Below are 18,449 nucleotides of genomic sequence, written 5' to 3'. Positions count from 1 at the left end.
TATTCTGAGTAAGACTAAAGTATTCAGTAAAGTATTTTGGGTTGGCTAAAGCAATAGCACCACCTACAGTTTGACACAAGCAGCACACACTGTAGCAAACTCTCCCAAGAATATTGTTGAGGTCAGATAGCTGTAAGGAGGACGTTCTTAAAGTCTCTGGAAGAGACTTATTGGCTGATGCACAGAATGAGGAAGAAATTATTCTCACAAAGTCGCCTCCTTCATGTTACTGCCCTACTGCCAATTTTAATTTAGTCCTGTTTTCATGTTGTGGTCTTCTCCACCTTCCAGGGTCTAAGTCCAGCCCCTCTTCTGACCTATATGATGCCCCCACTTTATTACATCATAAGTGACAGCTCTGTGTTACTGCTGTGGACATGGAAGACCACCCCCCCCGCTCCCTGTGATTGGGTGAGTTGCTCTGATGTCACGGAATGTTTCTGCCTGTTAGAATTGCTGCAACATAGGGCAACACTGTCGACAAAAGAATGCTTTTCGGAATCTCGAGACATGTTCTGTTTTGTTTTGCAGTAAAATTTGGAGGATCTCTGGGGTGTTGCTTTTGTGTGTGCATTTTAAGCACAAAAAACACTGAGAGACCCCCTGCTTCTTCTGCAAAAGGCCACTGTGCACACTGGAGACAGAAAGGGACTACAGTGGTACCTCGGGTTAAGTACTTAATTCCTTCCGGAGGTCCGTTCTTAACCTGAAACTGTTCTTGACCTGAAGCACCACTTTAGCTAATGGGGCCTCCTGCTGCTGCTGCCGCGCCACCGGAGCACGATTTCTGTTCTCATCCTGAAGCAAAGTTCTTAACTTGAAGCACTATTTCTGGGTTAGTGGAGTCTGTAACCTGAAGCGTATGTAACCTGAAGTGTATGTAACCCGAGGTACCACTGTACTGACAGGAAGAAGGTTGGCAAAGATATTTTAGTGACTGGAGGTTCACAGTGGATCGAAGAGCCAGACCATTGGTCCATCTCATCCAGCATTATCTACAATGGCCGCCCAGGATTTTCAGACCAGGTGCTCTCCCAGCCCTACCCGGAAATGCTGGAGAATGAATCTGCAAAGCGGATGTTCTGCAGCTCTCCCCAAAAGCACCAGCCAAATCTCCAACTGAGGATTAACTCTGTTACGTCCTCCGCACACTGCTGCTGCCAAACCCTTAAACTATCCTTGCTCCCATTCCTGCGTCACTTGTCATTTAAAAGGACCCTCCCTCTATTCCCGCATCCCACTCCATCCTCATATGCTTGGGACATCTCCCAATATCCCCCACTCCCCAATTCTCTGTGCACTGTGTAAAGGGCACTGCTGCAGGATGGTTCCTCCTCCTCCTCCTCCCCCAACCTGGAAGGGGAAAGTGCTGACTCAGCTTTGCTGGAGCGCCGGCAGTTTTGCAGAGGCCGGAATTGCTGCGTCAACATCATCGCACCTCCGTAGAAGTGAGCCTTGCTGCAATATGCAGGATCTGAAATCTCCCCTCCCTATTCTTGCACTTGGATGCAAAGGGGAAGGCAGGCTGGGGAGGGGGGAAGGGGTTAAGGAGGACAAAGGCAAGCCCATGCAGAGGATAAGGGAAAACCTAGGCTAATTCAAGAGGAGAGGTCCTAACCTGATCCTAATCCAGGAGCAAATAGCCCCGGGAGAAGACTGGGAAACAGCAGGGAAGGACATTTCAGCTAAAAGGGTAAGAGAGAGTTTTGTGCTCCTTGCAACCAGGCAGACTGCTTTGTAGGGGAGGAGGGGAGTCTGAAAGCTCCTGAGAAGGCTTTGATGTAGTCCTAGGCTACGTACACATCATTCATTTAAAGCACAAACACTCCAAGATCCTGGGAATGGTAGTTTTTGAGGGTGCTGGGAATTGTAGCTCGGGGTGTGTCTTCCCAGGATTCTTGGGGTGTGCTTTAAAAAAAAAGTATGGTGTTTAAGGAGCCCTGAAGACATTGGGAAGCAAGTCTGTGGGGCTTCTCTGACTAAACTTGCTAAAGATTGTTTTAGGATAAGCTTCGAAAATAAACTTGAACCCAGCCTGAAAGGTGACACTCACAGAGGAAAACCACTGGGCAGGTATGACGATTTGGGATGGAAGAGCTCTTGAATTTTGAAAAACCAAACATAAAACGTCATATATTTATGGTAAGCTCTGAAGAAGTGTGTGTTCCTTGAATGACCAAAGACTGTGTTATCATTGGCTGTTTGTTCTAATATACACTACTAAAATAAAAAAGGGTTTTAAAATCCTTACTTGCAGGTGAACTAAAGAACGGGGGTCAAACAGGATTGTTTGCATCTGTGTGACTTTTAGGTCTTGTGAGATTATTATGGTCTGGGGTACTGTAGAAGAGCAACTCTGCAGGTCAAATCGTGTGTAAGTTTCTAGCTCACTATAAACATTTCCAGACAATCTGTTTATTGAGCATTCGTCCTGGGTTTGGTTGCAGGGAGATTAGATGATGTTGGCTATTTAATAGGCATTCATACAGTTGGTTTGTAGGGAGATTAGATGATGTTGCTTCACAGCATGTGCTATTCCACACTTTCCAGTGTGTTTCCCTGTCACTTTCCTTACCGAAAAAAGTCCAATTTTGTGGGGAGGAGGGCTTGTTGCTCAAGATCTTCCAATGTGCTATAATTGTGCAAACTGAATTTGCCGGTATGTGATTAAATCCAACCCCAAGATAGCAACAGTCCTGAAGCGCTTTAAGGCAGCTTTCCCCTCCAAATTAAGGTCGGCTGAACAGACAGGTATATCTGGCTGTATACAGGGAGACTACACATTGTAACCCAGTTTTCTACATATTCTTTTATTTTAAATTATCACCACCACCACCATCATTAATAAACAGGAAAAGGTCGTTGATGGTTCTGTTCAAAGAAATATCACAAAGAAGAAAAGCTTAACTGAAAGCCTGAAAGTAAAAGAAGCTTTGTGATCCCTTGTGAGAGGAAAAAACAAACATTTTGGCTCATTGGAGAGAAAAATCCACCAAAGTCCACCAAGCCAATAGGTACAGGCCCGGCTATACCAAGGAGAAGTGGTAGCTGTGGCGGCCTCTCTCTTTTCAACATGGCGTCCGTGAAAGAGGTATCCAGCTTCACTGAGGACCTGCTGTGCCCCATCTGCCTCTCCATCTTCCGCGACCCACACATGCTGGAGTGTGGCCACAGCTTCTGCGCCCCGTGCTTGGAGCCCTGCATCCCCAAGGGTCAGAGGCGCGGGCTCTGCCCTGAGTGCCGGCGGCCATTTGCTTTGCGCCGCATGGCCATCAACCGAGCCCTCTGCAGCCTGGCCGAGAAGGCCCGCCTTCTCAAGCTGGACGAAGGTCCCCAGGTCGGTGGGACCGGAGGCTGGTACTTCTGCGAGGAGCATGAGGAGCCGCTCAAACTTTTCTGCAGCCAGGACGAGGGGCCCGTCTGCGTGATCTGCCGCGACTTGCCTCAGCATCGTGGCCACGACTTCCTGCCCATCAAAAATGCGGTCCAGGCCTATCAGGTGAGAGAGGCGGTTTGTTATTCAGCAATGGGCCGGAGGCTAAGTAACAACAACAGCCTCCATGCACGTACAGTCATACCTCGGGTTACAGATGCTTCAGGCTGCGTTTTTTTGGGTTGCGGACCGCCGAAACCCAGAAGTAGCAGAACGGGTTACTTCAGGGTTTTGGCGGTCGTGCATACACAAAAGCGCTAAATCACGCATTGCGCATGTGCAAACATGCCGAATCGCAACCTGTGCGTGTGCAGACGTGCCGCTGTGGATTACGGACACTGTGGGTTGCGAACGTGCATCGCGCACGGATCACGTTTGCAACCCGAGTGTCCACTGTATTTGGAATCTCTTTCCAGAGCTTCTAAGTCAGAGGGCTTTCAATGAGAGGACTTTTCCCGGAGGTGCCATTTAAAAAATTTAATTGGCATTTAGAGTGGACATTCAGTCAGTGGTGGAGCAAGCTGCTTGGGTGCCTGGGGTGGCATGTGTGCCCTTCGCCGAGGGGTGGGGCCAGCTGGGCAGGATGCTCTGTGGGGCCTCTGCGGTGTTTGCCTGCCTCCTCCCACTCAACTGCCCCACAGCTGAGGGGGAGGCAGCGGGCAGACTGTTTGGGGCAGCGCGGAGCCAGGAGAAGTGTGTGGCTGGGGAGCGCTGCAGGCCCCGCAGTGAGTGCCACCCGGCATTTTTTCACCCCCTCAGTGGTGACACCCGGGGCGGCCTGCCCCCACCGCACCCTCTTCCTCCACCCCTGCATTCAGTCACTCTGTGGAGCCTCATTCTATAGCAAGTCCTCCAGATATTGCTGGACTCCAGTTCCCATCACCCCCAGGCAGCCTGGCAAATTCTAAGGGATGTTGGGAGTAGGAGTTCCAGCAACATTCGGAAGATTATTATTAGTCACCCTTGAACCAAAATACCGGTAGCTGAATGTCCCCTGTCCCCTGAATTATAACAGGCATTCATACAGTTGGTTTGTAGGGAGATTAGACGATGTTGCTTCACAGCAAGTGTTACCCCACACTTTCCAGTGCATTTCCCTGTCACTTTCCTTACAGCAAAAAGTCCAGTTTTGTGGGGAGGTGGGCTTGTTGTGCAAGACCTTCCAAAGTACTATAATTGTGCAAACTGAATTTGCCGGTATGTGATTAAATCCAACCCCAAGATAGCAAGAGTCTTGAAGTGCTTTATAAGAAACAACTTGGACACAACAATTGTACCCATCTATCACGATGCTCCTGTCATTTTAGAAATTTAGAAGATGTCCTAGATAAATGGACTTAGGGTTGTCCAGCCTTCCTGAGCTGCCTTCCCAACATGTTTTTCCTAATGCTATTGCACATAGTGAAAAGTTTTCCATCTTTATTTCTAAATGGTAGGTATTTTTTGAAGCTCACTTTTAGGGAAATCATGGCTGCTAACTGTGGTGCTCCCAAATATGTGAATATGCATAAGGGTTCCACTTCTTTAGTCCATCTCTAAGCCTAAGCATTCTTTTCCTCCAAACCATCTTCATATGGGGTGATGTGTCCGTTTGGCATTTCCTCCACTCAGCCCTGTCCCCTTTGAAAGAATGCTATGCTATCTTAAATGGCATTGGGGGTTTTCTCTTTTGCTCCAGGACCAGCTGAAGGCATCTCTAGAGCCTCTGGAGGAAGGTCTCAGGCGGTTGAAGATGAGCCAGTGTCGCCAACAGGAGAACATTATAGAACTGAAGGTGAAGGCAGCATTGTTGGGTTTTATGATGGGGCACTTGGGCTTTCCAGGCTACACAATGCCAAACTGAACCTATCCGTTTCCTGGTCATCTCCTGGTCTGCCTTTGTAGTTGCTAGTGATGACCGTCTGTTAATCGACACCTGATATTTAAACATTCAGTATTTGATCAATGACCTTCAGACTATTGAAGGCTCCACACTCAGAGAATAGTAACACTGCTCTGAAGAAGATAACTGTCTGGTCATGTGTTCTTTGTGAAACACAACACAGGAGAGCCAGCTGAGTCTATTCAGTTAAATGAAGACTCTTTGCTTCTCTCTTTATAGGTTACAACATGCACAAGTGAGGATTGAAATTGAAATACTTTATTGACACTTGTACAACTTGTATACAGTGAGATAACACGAGCACCCCAACTCAGCTCTCTTAGTCAAAATTACGGTAATTTCCCTCCTTTACTGACACACACACACGAAACCCAAAAGTCAGTTGCCCTGTTGTTATCTTTTCATTCAGCAGCCTAACAGCCCACGGATAGAAGCTGTTCTTTACCCTGTTGGTGCAACTAATCATGTTTTTATATCTTCTGCCTGAGGGCAGGAGATCAAGAAAGTGCCGGCCAGGGTGTGAATCATCCCTGAGAATTTTCCTCGTTCTCCTGAGGCAATGTTCTTCCGCTATTTCATCCAGGGGATTCACGGGACAGCCCATAATATCTTGTGCTGTATTCCCCACCCTCTGTAGGCACTTCCTATCCGTTGATGTCAAACCAGCGTACCACACCGTGATGCAATATGAAATGACACTTTCTATTGTGGACCGGTAGAAGGAGATAATCAAATGTTGATTGACATCGTCCTTCTGAGGAGATGGAGTCTCTGTTGGGATGATCTCAGCTTGGCCTGTAATGCTTAGAAGCAGTGCTCTGGGGCACCACCATTCCTGCAGCTCACAGAAATGTGGAGCAAGGGTTGTGGATTGCTCACATTGTGATGACCAACCACCACATCCTAAGTGGTTCTATGCATTACAAGTCCAGTGGGAATCCATGTTCACTGACCTCCATCATGGCCTCCAGCCCTGACCATCAATAAGCTACCTTTGAAGGTGACTCGGAAACTACAACTAATCCAGAATGCAGCAGCTAGACTGGTGATTGGGAATGGCTGCCGAGACCATATAACACCGGTCTTTAAAGACTTACATTGGCTCCCAGTATGTTTCTGAACACAATTCAAAGTGTTGGTGCTGACCTTTAAACCCCTAAATGGCCTTGGTCCAGTATACCTGAAGGAGCGTTTCCACCCCCATCGTTCAGCCCGGACACTGAGGTCCAGCTCCGAGGGCCTTCTGGTGGTTCCCTTGCTGTGAGAAGCCAAGTTACAGGGAACCAGGCAGAGGGCCTTCTTTCTTTTTTTTAAAATAATTTTTATTAACAGGCCAATCAAATCAAATTAATTCCAAATCACATTAGTTCCAAATTATACAGCCAAATTTTTAAAATTTTGTTGGGGGTACCCATACTTCGAGCTCCGAAAGGGATCCAAACATCACTCTTGCTGCTGCTTTAATTACACAGTTCTGTCCAGATAGTCTCTTTGTTATTTTCCTCATCTTCTTGTTATCATATATTCCTTTCTTTGTGATCTCTGATAATCTTCACAAACGGGTTGAAAACAAACATATCCTGTGTGGATTTTACACTCTCCAAGAGCCATATCACATAAAGGACAGATGCCATTTCCACACCTCCGTAAAGAACATTCCCACAGTCTGTCCGTTGATTTCCACAAGCCTGCCAATGTCATCAATTATTTCAGGGGGCCCTGCCAGGTCAAATTCACATTCCGATAACCATACATTCACATTCCGATGACCATGGCCCTCCTCCCCCTCGTCCTCCTGTGGGCAGGCCTGTCTTAACGAATCTCCATTTGTAACTGCGTCACAAAGCTTTCTTTCCATCCCCGATGTTCCCACCAGTTCTCTCTTTGATTAGTAATTCATTTCCACACAGTTCTTAATCTCCTGCTTGTGATTAGTAATTTGCAATGATTATTTCTTTCTGGGGGGAGGGTTATTGGGTACTCACGTAAGACAAAAAAAGAAAAGTTTTTTCCTCCCCCCCTTTCCGTTTCGCTCTGACATACCAGTCTTTTAATGATGAGTCTTCTCTTGATCTATTGTCCAGCCCGTCGCTCCGTATCACAGAGATCCCTTTAATTAGCAGTCTTTACTCCCGATTTTCACTTGAAGTATGTGCATTTGCTTCTTTTCCAATTATATATTTCGAGCTGATGCAAACCAGTGCACGATCAGAGACAGCGTCCGGGAGAACCGACCCCACCCGAGGGCTTCGTGCCTAGTGCCCTCACCCCCTTCTTTCAAATCCGGGGGTGAATTATGGACACAGCAGGCAAGGCAGTGCCCCCCATTCCCTTGGGGGGGCAAGGGAGGCTGCATACTCCCATATCAGCCTCTTAATTACCTCGTGTGGGTCTGAGAGATGTTATTGTCGGCCATCTTCCAATGCGCCCCCTGGTGGCCCCTGGCAGAGGGCCTTCTTGGTAGTGGTGCCCACCCTGTGGAACGCCCTCCCATCCAATGTCAGGGAAATAAACAACTATCTGACTTTTAGAAGACATCTGAAGGCAGCCCTGTTTAAGGAAGTTTTTAATGTTTGATGTTTTGTCGCATTATTATTATTATTCTGTTGGGAGCCACCCAGAGTGGCTGGGGAAGCCCCGCCAGATGGGCAGGGTATTAATAATAAATTATTGTTATTATAAATTATTATTATTATTGGTTATGCTTCCAGCAGGAAAAACACTGCTTGTTTTCATTTCCTTCTTGGAAAAATGGGCCAGTCTTGGAAACCAGGATGGATCGCTCCATCTTGACCTGGCGGGACCATTATTATGGATTTATGAGGCTAACAATTGATTGCCTGGATGAATGATTTATCAGAGAGGGGTGCGCAGATCTGATTAATAGGTTGAGGGTCTAAGGGAGAAGTGGATTCTAGAGCAGGGCTATGGGGAACCTCAGGCCTGGGGGGCCATATGTGACCTCACCCACACCCTCAGGACTCTTTCCCAGGCCACACTCCCTGCACTAGCCCTTCTTTGCCCCATAGGTGTTTTTGCCTGGCTGGAATATGCTCTTGAACGCTGCTCCTGCTTCTTACTTCACCTGGCTGGTGGAGAAAGAGGGATCTCTGTGAAGAAACCATCCTACTATATTCTGGAAGTTTCCCAGAAGGGAGTGTGGCCTTTGGGTAGAGGAAGTTCTCCACCCCTGTTGTTCTAGAGCAGCCTTTCTCAACCTGTGGGTCCCCAGATGTTGTTGAACTACAACTCCCATCATCCCTAGCTAGCAAGGCCAGAGTTCAGGGATGATGGGAGTTGTAGTCCAACAACATCTGGGGACCCACAGGTTGAGAACCGCTGTTCTAGAGAATTGGTAGGTTCTGTTATTGGGAGAGAGCAGAATCCCATTCACCAATCCCGTTCGAGCAGAGCAGAAGCTTTTGGGTGCGAGTGACACACCTCTCCCCTTTCCAGACCTGCTCCGAGTCCTTGTCTGACCACGTCTCTGGGGAATTTGTGAAGATGCACCAGCTGCTGAGCAACAGAGAGCTGGGTTTAAAGGAGGCCCTGGAGAATCAGCGAGAGAAGAACTTGGCCCAGATGGAAACCAAGCTGAAGGAACTGAACTGGAAGGTGGCCTCTTGGTCGGAGACCCTCTGCCGGGTGCAGGCGGGGCTGGAATGCAAGGACCAAATCAGTTTCCTCAAGGTGAGAGGGACCTTGAGTTGCGGTGTGCTTGGGGATTGAGAAAGTCCATAGAGGGTTCAGATGACTCTCATATAATATGAGTGGCGAGGGGTTGCAGGCCTGTGTGTGTGTGTAAAGGAGAATTCCTGGATGTCAAGATCCAGGTTGGGGCAAGTACTCTTGGGTGAGAGAATCCCAGCAGAGATTTAAAATCACAAAACATGCAGCAAAGCAAAGTGTGGAAAGATAGGTTGTTAGACCTTTAAAATATGCCCAAAGTGAGTTCCAAAGTTTCCCTCTTCCCTTATCATAGAAAAAGACCACACGTTTGGTAAGTTTAAAATGGTTTACTTACAACTCTCCAAAGCTCAGATTCGTGGGCTTTTCTATACAGCATTCCAAAAAAGTTGCATGGGCAGTAAAACTTGGTGTACTTACAGTGGTGAAAGTTCCTAGATTGGTATAGAAATTCAATAATGGCTTGTAAGAGCCATGTGGTCTGAGATGCAGCAACCAACTCAGTACTTCTCACACGTTGAGCTCCTCTTGTTGACTGGAGGGGAACAAAGGCTTGATTTCCTTGTCCTTCTTAAAGTAAACTAAGCCTGGCAGGACAGCTTACTCTATGATCTTAACCCTTTCATGCATTAATTAGATGTAAGCATGTTGGTTATATGAGGCTGGTTATCCCACAGGGTGTGTGTACTGAGCTTTTCTATTAAAAAAAAAAACATAGTTGATGCAGCCCTTAAAACCACAGAGGTCACTGCCAGTAAAAAAAGGGACCACCTTAGGAAAGAGCCCATTTCAGATGTTTCTTTCACCTCACTCCTTTCTAATTTTTCCCCCTACTTAGGAAGCAAAAGAGTTGCTGGAGAGGTGAGTCATGCCATGCCCTTTCTTGTTTATAATAAGCAATTTCAGAGTTGGGGGTATTACTAGGGACTTAAAAAGGGCTGGATTTAGGTTTGATGAGGCCCTAAGCTACTGAAGGTAATGGGGCCCTTTATATGTCCAGCTGTCCTTTGTCAACAACAAATTGTTGCTGTTTTTTGTGTTGAATCTATGCTATATGGTAATTTATGTACCTAACAGGTATCTAAAGCCATTTGCACATGCAGAATGTAGGCACCCTATATATATAGAAATGAGCAAACCAGTGATATTTTGGGGAGCAGGCTAGCAGGTGGGGCCCATGACTTACATCATAGGAGCCTACACAACACAAAACACTGTTGCTGTATGTAGGTTTTATTTTATTTGGGTTTTTTATCTTATATTTTGGAAATGTACATCCATTTTTTCCCCTTTAATTTTTTTGGGGGCTCCCAAGAGAGGGGGCCCCTAAGCTATAGCTTGTTTAGCTTATACGTAAATCTGGCACTGGATTTAAAAGATATGGGGCATGGGTCCACAGACATAAATCTCCATAAAATGTGCATGTGCTGATTTATAGAGAAGCGACCACAAAAGCAGCAGCCTGGGCTGCTAGTGTACCTTCTTTAAACAACACCCGCGACAGAAATCATACAAAGCTTTTGCCAGCATAGAGATCAAGGCTGGAGAACTGGTGGCCTTCCAAAAGTTATTATTATTCATTATTATTATTACCTCCCACAGGGTCCGCACAGAGCAAGGAGCCCAGGTTGATGAGGAAGAGGAAATCGAAGCTGAGGCGGCGGAAGACATTTTGGGAGCCAGCAGTGAAGACACAGACGAGTGTGAGAATGAGACCGATGAGGGGCTGGTGAGAGATGAGGGAGATGCGTATGAGGAAGAGGAGGAGGAGGAAGAAGAAGAGGAGGAAGAGGAAGAAGAGGAGGAGGAAGAAGAGGAGGAAGAAGAAGAGCGAGTGCGAGAGATGGCTGCAGAGGAAGAAGACGAAGATGGAGTGGTTCCTGTGGACTTGAACCTGGGCGAGTTTAAGGGGCCTCTGCAGTTCTACGCCTGGAAAGAGCTCTTGGGTGCCGTGCATCCAGGTGAAGTTTCTCCTGCTGCATTCTGGGAAATGGGGCTTTCAGGTCAAGTGTATTTGAAAATCCCAAAGAGGCAGCTATATTATGCTCTGCCTTCCTGTTATCTGGAAGTTCTAATGAGTCAGGATACGGTGAACAGGAATAGGTTTTAGTAGGCCTCCACATGTTCGATTCCTCATGTGAGCAACCCCCTGATGTGTGATTCGGGGGACTTGCAAACAACAACAACAATTGACCTTTAAAGCCCTAAACAGCCTCAGCCCAGTATGTCTGAAGGAGCGTCTCCACCCCCATCGTTCAGCCCAGACACTGAAGTCCAGCTTTGAGGGCCTTCTGGCAGTTCCCTCACTGCGAGATGTGAGGTTACCAGGAACCAGGCAGAGGGCCTTCTCGGTAGTGGCGCCCTCCCTGTGGAATGCCCTCCCATCAGATGTCAAGGAAATAAAAACCTATCTGACTTTTATGAGACATCTGAAGGCAGCCCTGTTTAGGGAAGTTTTTAATGTTTGATGTTTTATTTGTGTTTTTAATATTTTGTAGGGAGCCACCCAGAGTGGCTGGGGAAACCCAGCCAGATGAGCGGGGATATAAATAAATTACTATTACTATTGTAATTATAATTATAATAATTATATAATAAAAACATTAAAATAATTCCGCACTCTTGTCCTTTTCTTCCCCAGTCCCTGCGTGCATCACTTTGGACTGCAATTCCGCTCACCCCAGCCTGGTCCTTGTGGAGGAAGCCACCGGGGTCAAGTTCAGCCCGGGGCGACGCTTCTGGCGACGGAAACCTGAGCGCTTCACCTCTAGCCCTTGTGTGGTGGGCCGGAAGGGCTTCACCACGGGCCGGTACTACTGGGAGGTGCGTGTCGGGGACAGCGCGGGCTGGGTGATCGGGGCGGCCAAGAAGTCGGTGAAACGCAAGAAGCGCCTGAACTTCCGGCCCAAGGAAGGCGTGTGGGCCATCGAGTTGCGGGCCGGGGAGTACCGAGCCCTGAGCGAGCCACGGACCCTGCTCTCGGTCTGCGGGAGGATGGATAAGGTGGGGGTCTACCTGGACTTTGAAGGGGGCCAGCTCTCTTTCTACAACAGCAGCAGCATGAACCACCTCTACACCTTCCAAGTGTCCTTCCATGAGGAACTGCTTCCTTTCCTTAGCACCCAAGGCAGCCACCCACTATCTGTGTGGGACCTGGAGCTCTGAGTTGCTGGAGAGCTTCCAGAGATGGTTGGGATCCCATCGCAGAACCACCAAAGTCAGGCTGCTGATCCGGAGCCCTCGAGAAACAAACCCCGCTTCAAAGGTTATTTATGTATGCTACGACTGCTGCCAGAACTTTGTTAGCCCCAAAATGGAAAGTACCAGAATTACCAGCAATGGAGGAGATGGTTGATTATGCGGAACTAGCAAAACTGACCTGTAGAATCTGAAATCAGGAGGAAGCAAAATTCCAAGAAGATTGGAGTAAATTTATGGAGTACATAAATAACAACTGTAGAAATCTGAAGACTCTGGCAGGACTGGAATAAATCTTACGATGTAGATAGGATTGGATACAATAAGAAACTCTGGAAAAGTAACTGACATATGAAAACCTGTTGAAGGGAGGGAAGGAAGTCAATGCTCAGCAGAGTGTGGGGGAAAGAATGTGGGTAAATGATTGTTGAATTTTACTGTATTTTGTTTGTTTGTATTAAATGAAACACCAATAAAAAGCATGATAAAAAATTAAAAGAAAGAAAGAAAGATCAGACTTTTGGCAATAAAGCGACTGCGCTGGAAAGAGCAAGGTAACACACGCTGTGAGGCAACACCGTCTAATTTCTCCTCAAACGAATCAGAATGAATCAACATTACATAGTTTAGGGCATGTCATTTTAAGGGGCAAAGCTTAATTTCTGCAAATTTCTTCTGCAAGCGGTCTTAATAATACATTTTTGGCTGTGAGGAATTCAAATCTGCTGGGTTTTTTTGTGATCAGACAACATTTAGCCTTGTAAGTTTGATGAAGAAGCGTATGAACTGCTTTTGGAAAACCAAGGAATTTTAATTTTACCTCATGAAAATGTAAGGTAATGCTGAATAATCACAATGACAATAATAAATATAAATAAAATTCATATATAACTGCAAGGACTTGCTCTTCTTTCCTTTGGACCACTTCAGTGAAGGCGAGAAGGAGGGTTTGTCATCTAGGCAGCCCAGGACCTACATACACACTATCCAGTCTTGCGCCCCAAGGAGGTTGCTTCGGGGCTGCTAACACAGCGGTTTGGCTTCACCCCAATGTCTGACTCCTGGAACGACATTCATTTATGCCAAAAAATATTAGTCACCCTTATGAAAAGTAATATTTGTGTGGCTTCCTCTCCCCCTCTCCAAATTGTGCACACTTTGAATAAACTGTTTTAACTGTGTGGTAGCTGCATTCCTTATTCATGCATTTCTCCACTTAGCTCTTACCTTTATCAATGGCAACAAACATGAGCTACTCTGGGGAATTGCCACTTCCTATAGTCTCTTTAATTTGATGCTCTTAAGTTTCCTGGGACATTTTTCTATTTGGATGCACATTCAGCTGTTTCAATTACCGCCAGTGCTTCTGTCAGATCAATCAGCATGTTCCCTGGTGCATAGCAACCCCGAATCTCCTGTCAATCCGTAGAAATGCCTGAAATTACTTTTGAGAAACAGTATGTATCAGGGGCGGGCCACAGCTCTCCCAACCCTGCGATATCCCAGTTCTGAAAAGCAATCCCAGGCATTTCTCTCCCCAAATTGACGACAATCAGCTTCCTGAAAGCTTCAATTGTTATTGAATAGAACGTCCCTGTTTTCATCGGATAAATGTTTGGAAGAGGGTATGTTGTTCAGCTCCAACCTCCATCACTCATTGAGCTTCAGGAGGCAGGACTGCCTCCCCAGTCCTAGTCCAACACTCTAGTGGGGAGGGGGTGATTGACATGATGTGGGGTGGTGGGCAGTGGTGGTAGGCCTATGTGTGTTGTATGTGTTCTGTATTCTGTGTGGGGCACGGGGATCTCTCTATATGCAAGAGAGGCCATGCCCACTTCTGCTTTGGCTACGCCCAACATTGCCAGGTGGCCCTCGCAGGGTTGGTCAACAGCTAACATGGCCCTCAGGCCAAAGCAGGGGTGGGGTGGGGGGAGGAGTTACCCAAACCTCTGCTCTAACCACTGTCTCACACTTTCTTGAGTCTTCTTCTGCTGCTTTTGGCGATTACTCGTAGCCGAGTAAGATTGTCTTCCATAAACACGGTTTTAACAAGTTTTTTGCAGATAAAATCATTCATATTCGGAAGGAGCTAGACACCACCGTGGGAGCAGGGCTGGGGCGGGAGAGTGCTAGAGCCCTGTCTGGTCAAGTTGCATGGAATCAATTTCAATCCGTTACCCCCGAGGATGTGGACAGGCTGCTTGGACGTGTGAAACCAACCACCTGTCTCCCTGATCCTTGCCCATCCTGGCTAATAAAAGCAAGCCGGGAAGGGCTGGGCGATGGGCTCTGTGGGGTGGTGAATGCTTCCCTCTGTGAGGGAACATTCCCAGATCCGCTGAAAGAGGCGGTCATTAAACCGCTTCTTAAAAAACCATCTTTAGACCCAGCCAGTATGGCCAACTATCGCCCAGTCTCAAATCTTCCATTCTTGGGCAAGGTGATTGAGCGCGTGGTTGCTGAACAACTCTAGGCACGCCTGGAGGATGCGGACCATTTGGATCACTTCCAATCGGGATTCAGGCCTCATCATGGGACTGAAACTGCCTTGGTCACGCTGGTTGATGATCTCCGGTGAGCTAGGGACAAAGGTGAGAGTTGTTTCCTAGTTCTGCTGGATCTCTCAGCGGCCTTTGATACAATCGACCATAACATCCTTCTGGACCGTCTAGAGGGGCTGGGAGCTGGGGGCACTGTTATACAGTGGTTTCGCTCCTTCCTCCTGGGCCGTGTTCAGAAAGTGGTGGTGGGGGATGAGTGTTCAGACCCCTGGGCCCTCACTTGTGGGGTGCCTCAGGGTTCTGTCCTCTCCCCCATGCTTTTTAACATCTATATGAAGCCGCTGGGAGAGATCATCAGGGGGTTTGGACTGGGTGTCCATCAATATGCAGATGATACCCAGCTCTACCTCTCTTTCAAATCAGAACCAGTGAAGGCGGTGAAGGTCCTGTGTGAGTGCCTGGAGGTGGTTGGAGGATGGATGGCGGCTAATGGATTGAAGTTGAATCCTGAAAAGACAGAAGTACTGTTTTTGGGGGACAGGGGGCGGGCTGGTGTGGAGGACTCCCTGGTCCTGAATAGGGTAACTGTGCCCCTGACGGACCAGGTGTGCAGCCTGGGAGTCATTTTGGACTCACAACTGTCCATGGAGGTGCAGGTCAATTCTGTATCCAGGGCAGCTGTCTACCAACTCCACCTGGTACGCAGGCTGAGACCCTACCTGCCCGCGGACTGTCTCGCCAGAGTGGTGCATGCTCTAGTTATCTCCCGCTTGGACTACTGCAATGCACTCTACGTGGGGCTACCTTTGAAGGTGACTCGGAAACTACAACTAATCCAGAATGCGGCAGCTAGACTGGTGACTGGGGGCGGCCGCCGAGACCACATAACACCGGTCTTGAAAGACCTACATTGGCTCCCAGTACGTTTCCGAGCACAATTCAAAGTGCTGGTGTTGACCTTTAAAGCCCTAAACAGCCTCGGCCCAGTATACCTGAAGGAACGTCTCCACCCCCATCGTTCTGCCCGGACGCTGAGGTCCAGCGCCGAGGGCCTTCTGGCGTTTCCCTCATTGCGAGAAGCAAAGCTACAGGGAAGCAGGCAGAGGGCCTTCTCGGTAGTGGTGCCCGCCCTGTGGAACGCCCTCCCATCAGATGTCAAAGCGATAAATAACTACCTGACATTCAGAAGACATCTTAAGGCAGCCCTGTTCAGGGAAGTTTTTAATGTGTGATATTTTAGTGTATTTTTGTTTTCTATGGAAGCCGCCCAGAGTGGCTGGGGAGGCCCGGCCAGATGGGCGGGGTACAAATAATAAATTATTATTATTATTATTATTATTATTATTATTATTATTATTAGTCCATAAGTGATTGTGAGGGCCAATTCTGGATCCACATGTCCTTCCACAATGGGGACCTAGGTTTCCAGGTGGGAGTTGATCACAGTGAGGGTTTGCCAAGTGTGCCTTCCTCTTAGCACGTTTCTCCCTTGCGTCCTGAGTTTGAGTGTCTTCAAAGCCCATGACACCTTTGGTAAAGGCTGTTCTCCAATTGGAGTGTGCTCAGGCAAGTGTTTCCCAATTGTTGGTGTTTATGTGTCAACTTGGCCAGTTCCGCATAGCTCACCAGTTTTTCTTGCCACTGCTCTTTCGTTGGAATTTCCTCGTTCTTCCATCCTTGTGCTAACAAGACTCTTGCCGCTGTTGTAGCACACAAAAATAAGTTGTTGTTTTTTTCTTGTCAGGTCTTATCCTACAATCCCTAACAAAAATGCTTCTGGTTGTTTTTTTTTACAAACGTCATTTTGAACATTTTTTCCAATTCATTATATATCATTTCTCATTTTTTTTAACTTCTCTGCATTCCCACCACATATGATAGAATGTACCTTCTTTTTCTTTACATTTCCAACATATGTTTGACCCGGTTTTATACATTTTTGCTATTTGTACTGGTGTGGTTTACCATCTATACATCATTTTCATATAGTTTTCTTTCAGCAGAGAACAGTCAGTAAATTTCAGATCTACCTTCCACAGTTTTTCCCAGTTCTCAAACTGTATATTGTGTCCTATATCTTGTGCCCATTTAATCATAACTGATTTGACCTCTTCATCTTTTGTTTCCCATTCCAGCAGAATACTATATGCTTTCTTAAGCAGCTTCATTTCTGTCTCTGGGGTTTCTGTTTACATAACAAGCTATATACTTGTTCATTCATGGCAGTTTGACCTTAAATTTCACTTTTAAGCAGAAACTGCAGAGCATGACTGGGTTCACCAACGAGCTAGCAGGAAGTTCCTGGCTCCCATCAGTCTTGCCCTGAGCAGACTACATAGGGGGAAGAGAGAGTCACTGACATTGGCTTAGCAAAAGACCGTGGGGCTGTAAATGCAGGAATCCTGGTTGCAATGGCAAAGCTGTGGCTGTTTGGGATGCTGATAGGTGAGTAAAAGGGTCTATTTTAGGAGATGCTACTGGCGCTGTGTCAAACGTATCCATTCTTAAGGAAATCAGCCCCGAGTGCTCACTGGAAGGACAGATCCTGAAGTTGAGGCTCCAATACTTTGGCCACCTCATGAGAAGAGAAGACTCCCCGGAAAAGACCCTGATGTTGGGAAAGATGGAGGGCACAAGGAGAAGGGGACGACAGAGGACAAGATGGTTGGACAGTGTTCTCGAAGCTACCAGCATGAGTTTGAACAAACTGCGGGAGGCAGTGGAGGACAGAAGTGCCTGGCGTGCTCTGGTCCATGGGGTCACGAAGAGTCGGACACGACTAAATGACTAAACAACAAACTGGCGCTGTGGGTTAAACTACAGAGCCTAGGACTTGCCGATCAGAAGGTCGGCGGTTCAAATCCCCGCGACGGGGTGAGCTCCCGTTGCTCGGTCCCAGCTCGGTCCCAGCTCCCGCCAACCTAGCAGTTCGAAAGCACGTCAAAGTGCAAGTAGATAAATAGGTACCGCTCCGGCGGGAAGGTAAATGGTGTTTCCGTGCTCTGCTCTGGTTCACCAGAAGCGGCTTAGTCATGCTGGCCACATGACCCAGAAGCTGTACGCCGGCTCCCTTGGCCAGTAAAGCGAGATGAGCGCCACAACCCCAGAGTCGGCCACGACTGGACCTAATGGCCAGGGGTCCCCTTTACCCCTTACTACTCTAGGCAAAAGGTGTGGGGTGAGGGGAAGGTTGTGAATTCAACAAAACTCAAATTGCAAAGCTTTCTCATGATGCAGATTACTTCAGGTGGTGGATTGCACTTGAGCATAGCTGTCACCTTTTCCTTTTTCTTGCGAGGAATCCTATTCGGAATAAGGGAATTTCCCTTAAAAAGGGGGGAAAGTTGACAGCTATGCACTTGAGATGTGCTGGACAGGCACATCTCAGCTCAGTTGTCCTGTGGGAATCCTGATAAGGGAGTTTGCAGGGATTGCTTTTCAATACACAATCCCCACTCACAGCTCTTCCAGACCATCTGCTTATTCAGCATTCATCCTGATTTGCTTGCTCAAAGGTTAAATTGCACAATTAAAATTGCACAGAGGTTAAATTATGCCTGGTCTTTATTGAGCATTTGTTCTGGTTTGATCGCTGGGTGTTTACACCTATTTTGTCCGTTTGTTCACCCCTCACTTTCCCATGCATTTCCCAGTTCACTTTCCAAACTGCAGAAAGCCTGGTATTTTTAAAAATAAATAAATGGGGAAAAAATCATTTGCTGCACAAGGGTGACAGAGCCCTTTAACC

The 18,449-nt window shown here is 47.3% G+C and overlaps 2 protein-coding genes across 2 annotated transcripts in view; both read left to right on the top strand.

The window, feature by feature from the left end:
• Positions 1–1,428: 1,428 nt before the first annotated feature.
• LOC114591967 (zinc-binding protein A33-like) lies at positions 1,429–13,097 on the top strand. The gene is made up of 7 exons (XM_028719752.2): positions 1,429–1,693; positions 2,853–3,499; positions 5,112–5,207; positions 8,772–9,005; positions 9,841–9,863; positions 10,605–10,963; positions 11,644–13,097. Exons 2-7 carry the CDS (start codon positions 3,074–3,076, stop codon positions 12,165–12,167), a joined length of 1,662 nt encoding a protein of 553 aa, XP_028575585.2. The 5' UTR covers positions 1,429–1,693; positions 2,853–3,073; the 3' UTR covers positions 12,168–13,097.
• Positions 13,098–17,062: 3,965 nt separating this feature from the next.
• Positions 17,063–18,449, top strand: part of LOC114590957 (uncharacterized) — a 13,695-nt gene continuing 12,308 nt past the window's right edge. The window contains exon 1 of the mRNA XM_028717586.2: positions 17,063–17,146. Within this exon, the coding sequence (XP_028573419.2) occupies positions 17,113–17,146 (34 nt within the window). The 5' untranslated portion in view covers positions 17,063–17,112. The remainder of the gene's footprint in view (positions 17,147–18,449) is intronic.

The sequence above is a fragment of the Podarcis muralis genome, chromosome 2 (assembly GCF_964188315.1).
Source record: "Podarcis muralis chromosome 2, rPodMur119.hap1.1, whole genome shotgun sequence".
Classification (NCBI taxonomy): domain Eukaryota; kingdom Metazoa; phylum Chordata; class Lepidosauria; order Squamata; family Lacertidae; genus Podarcis; species Podarcis muralis.
Note: the sequence above shows the minus strand (reverse complement) of the source record. Positions and strands in the feature narration are given on the sequence as shown.

Excerpts from the sequence above, each read along its gene's own strand:
- LOC114591967 (XM_028719752.2), top strand. The coding sequence starts at position 3,074 with ATGGCGTCCGTGAAAGAGGTATCCAGCTTCACTGAGGACCTGCTGTGC. Across the intron at positions 5,208-8,771 it reads AGAACATTATAGAACTGAAG|ACCTGCTCCGAGTCCTTGTC; the intron begins GTGAAGGCAGCA and ends TCCCCTTTCCAG. Across the intron at positions 10,964-11,643 it reads CTTGGGTGCCGTGCATCCAG|TCCCTGCGTGCATCACTTTG; the intron begins GTGAAGTTTCTC and ends TTTCTTCCCCAG.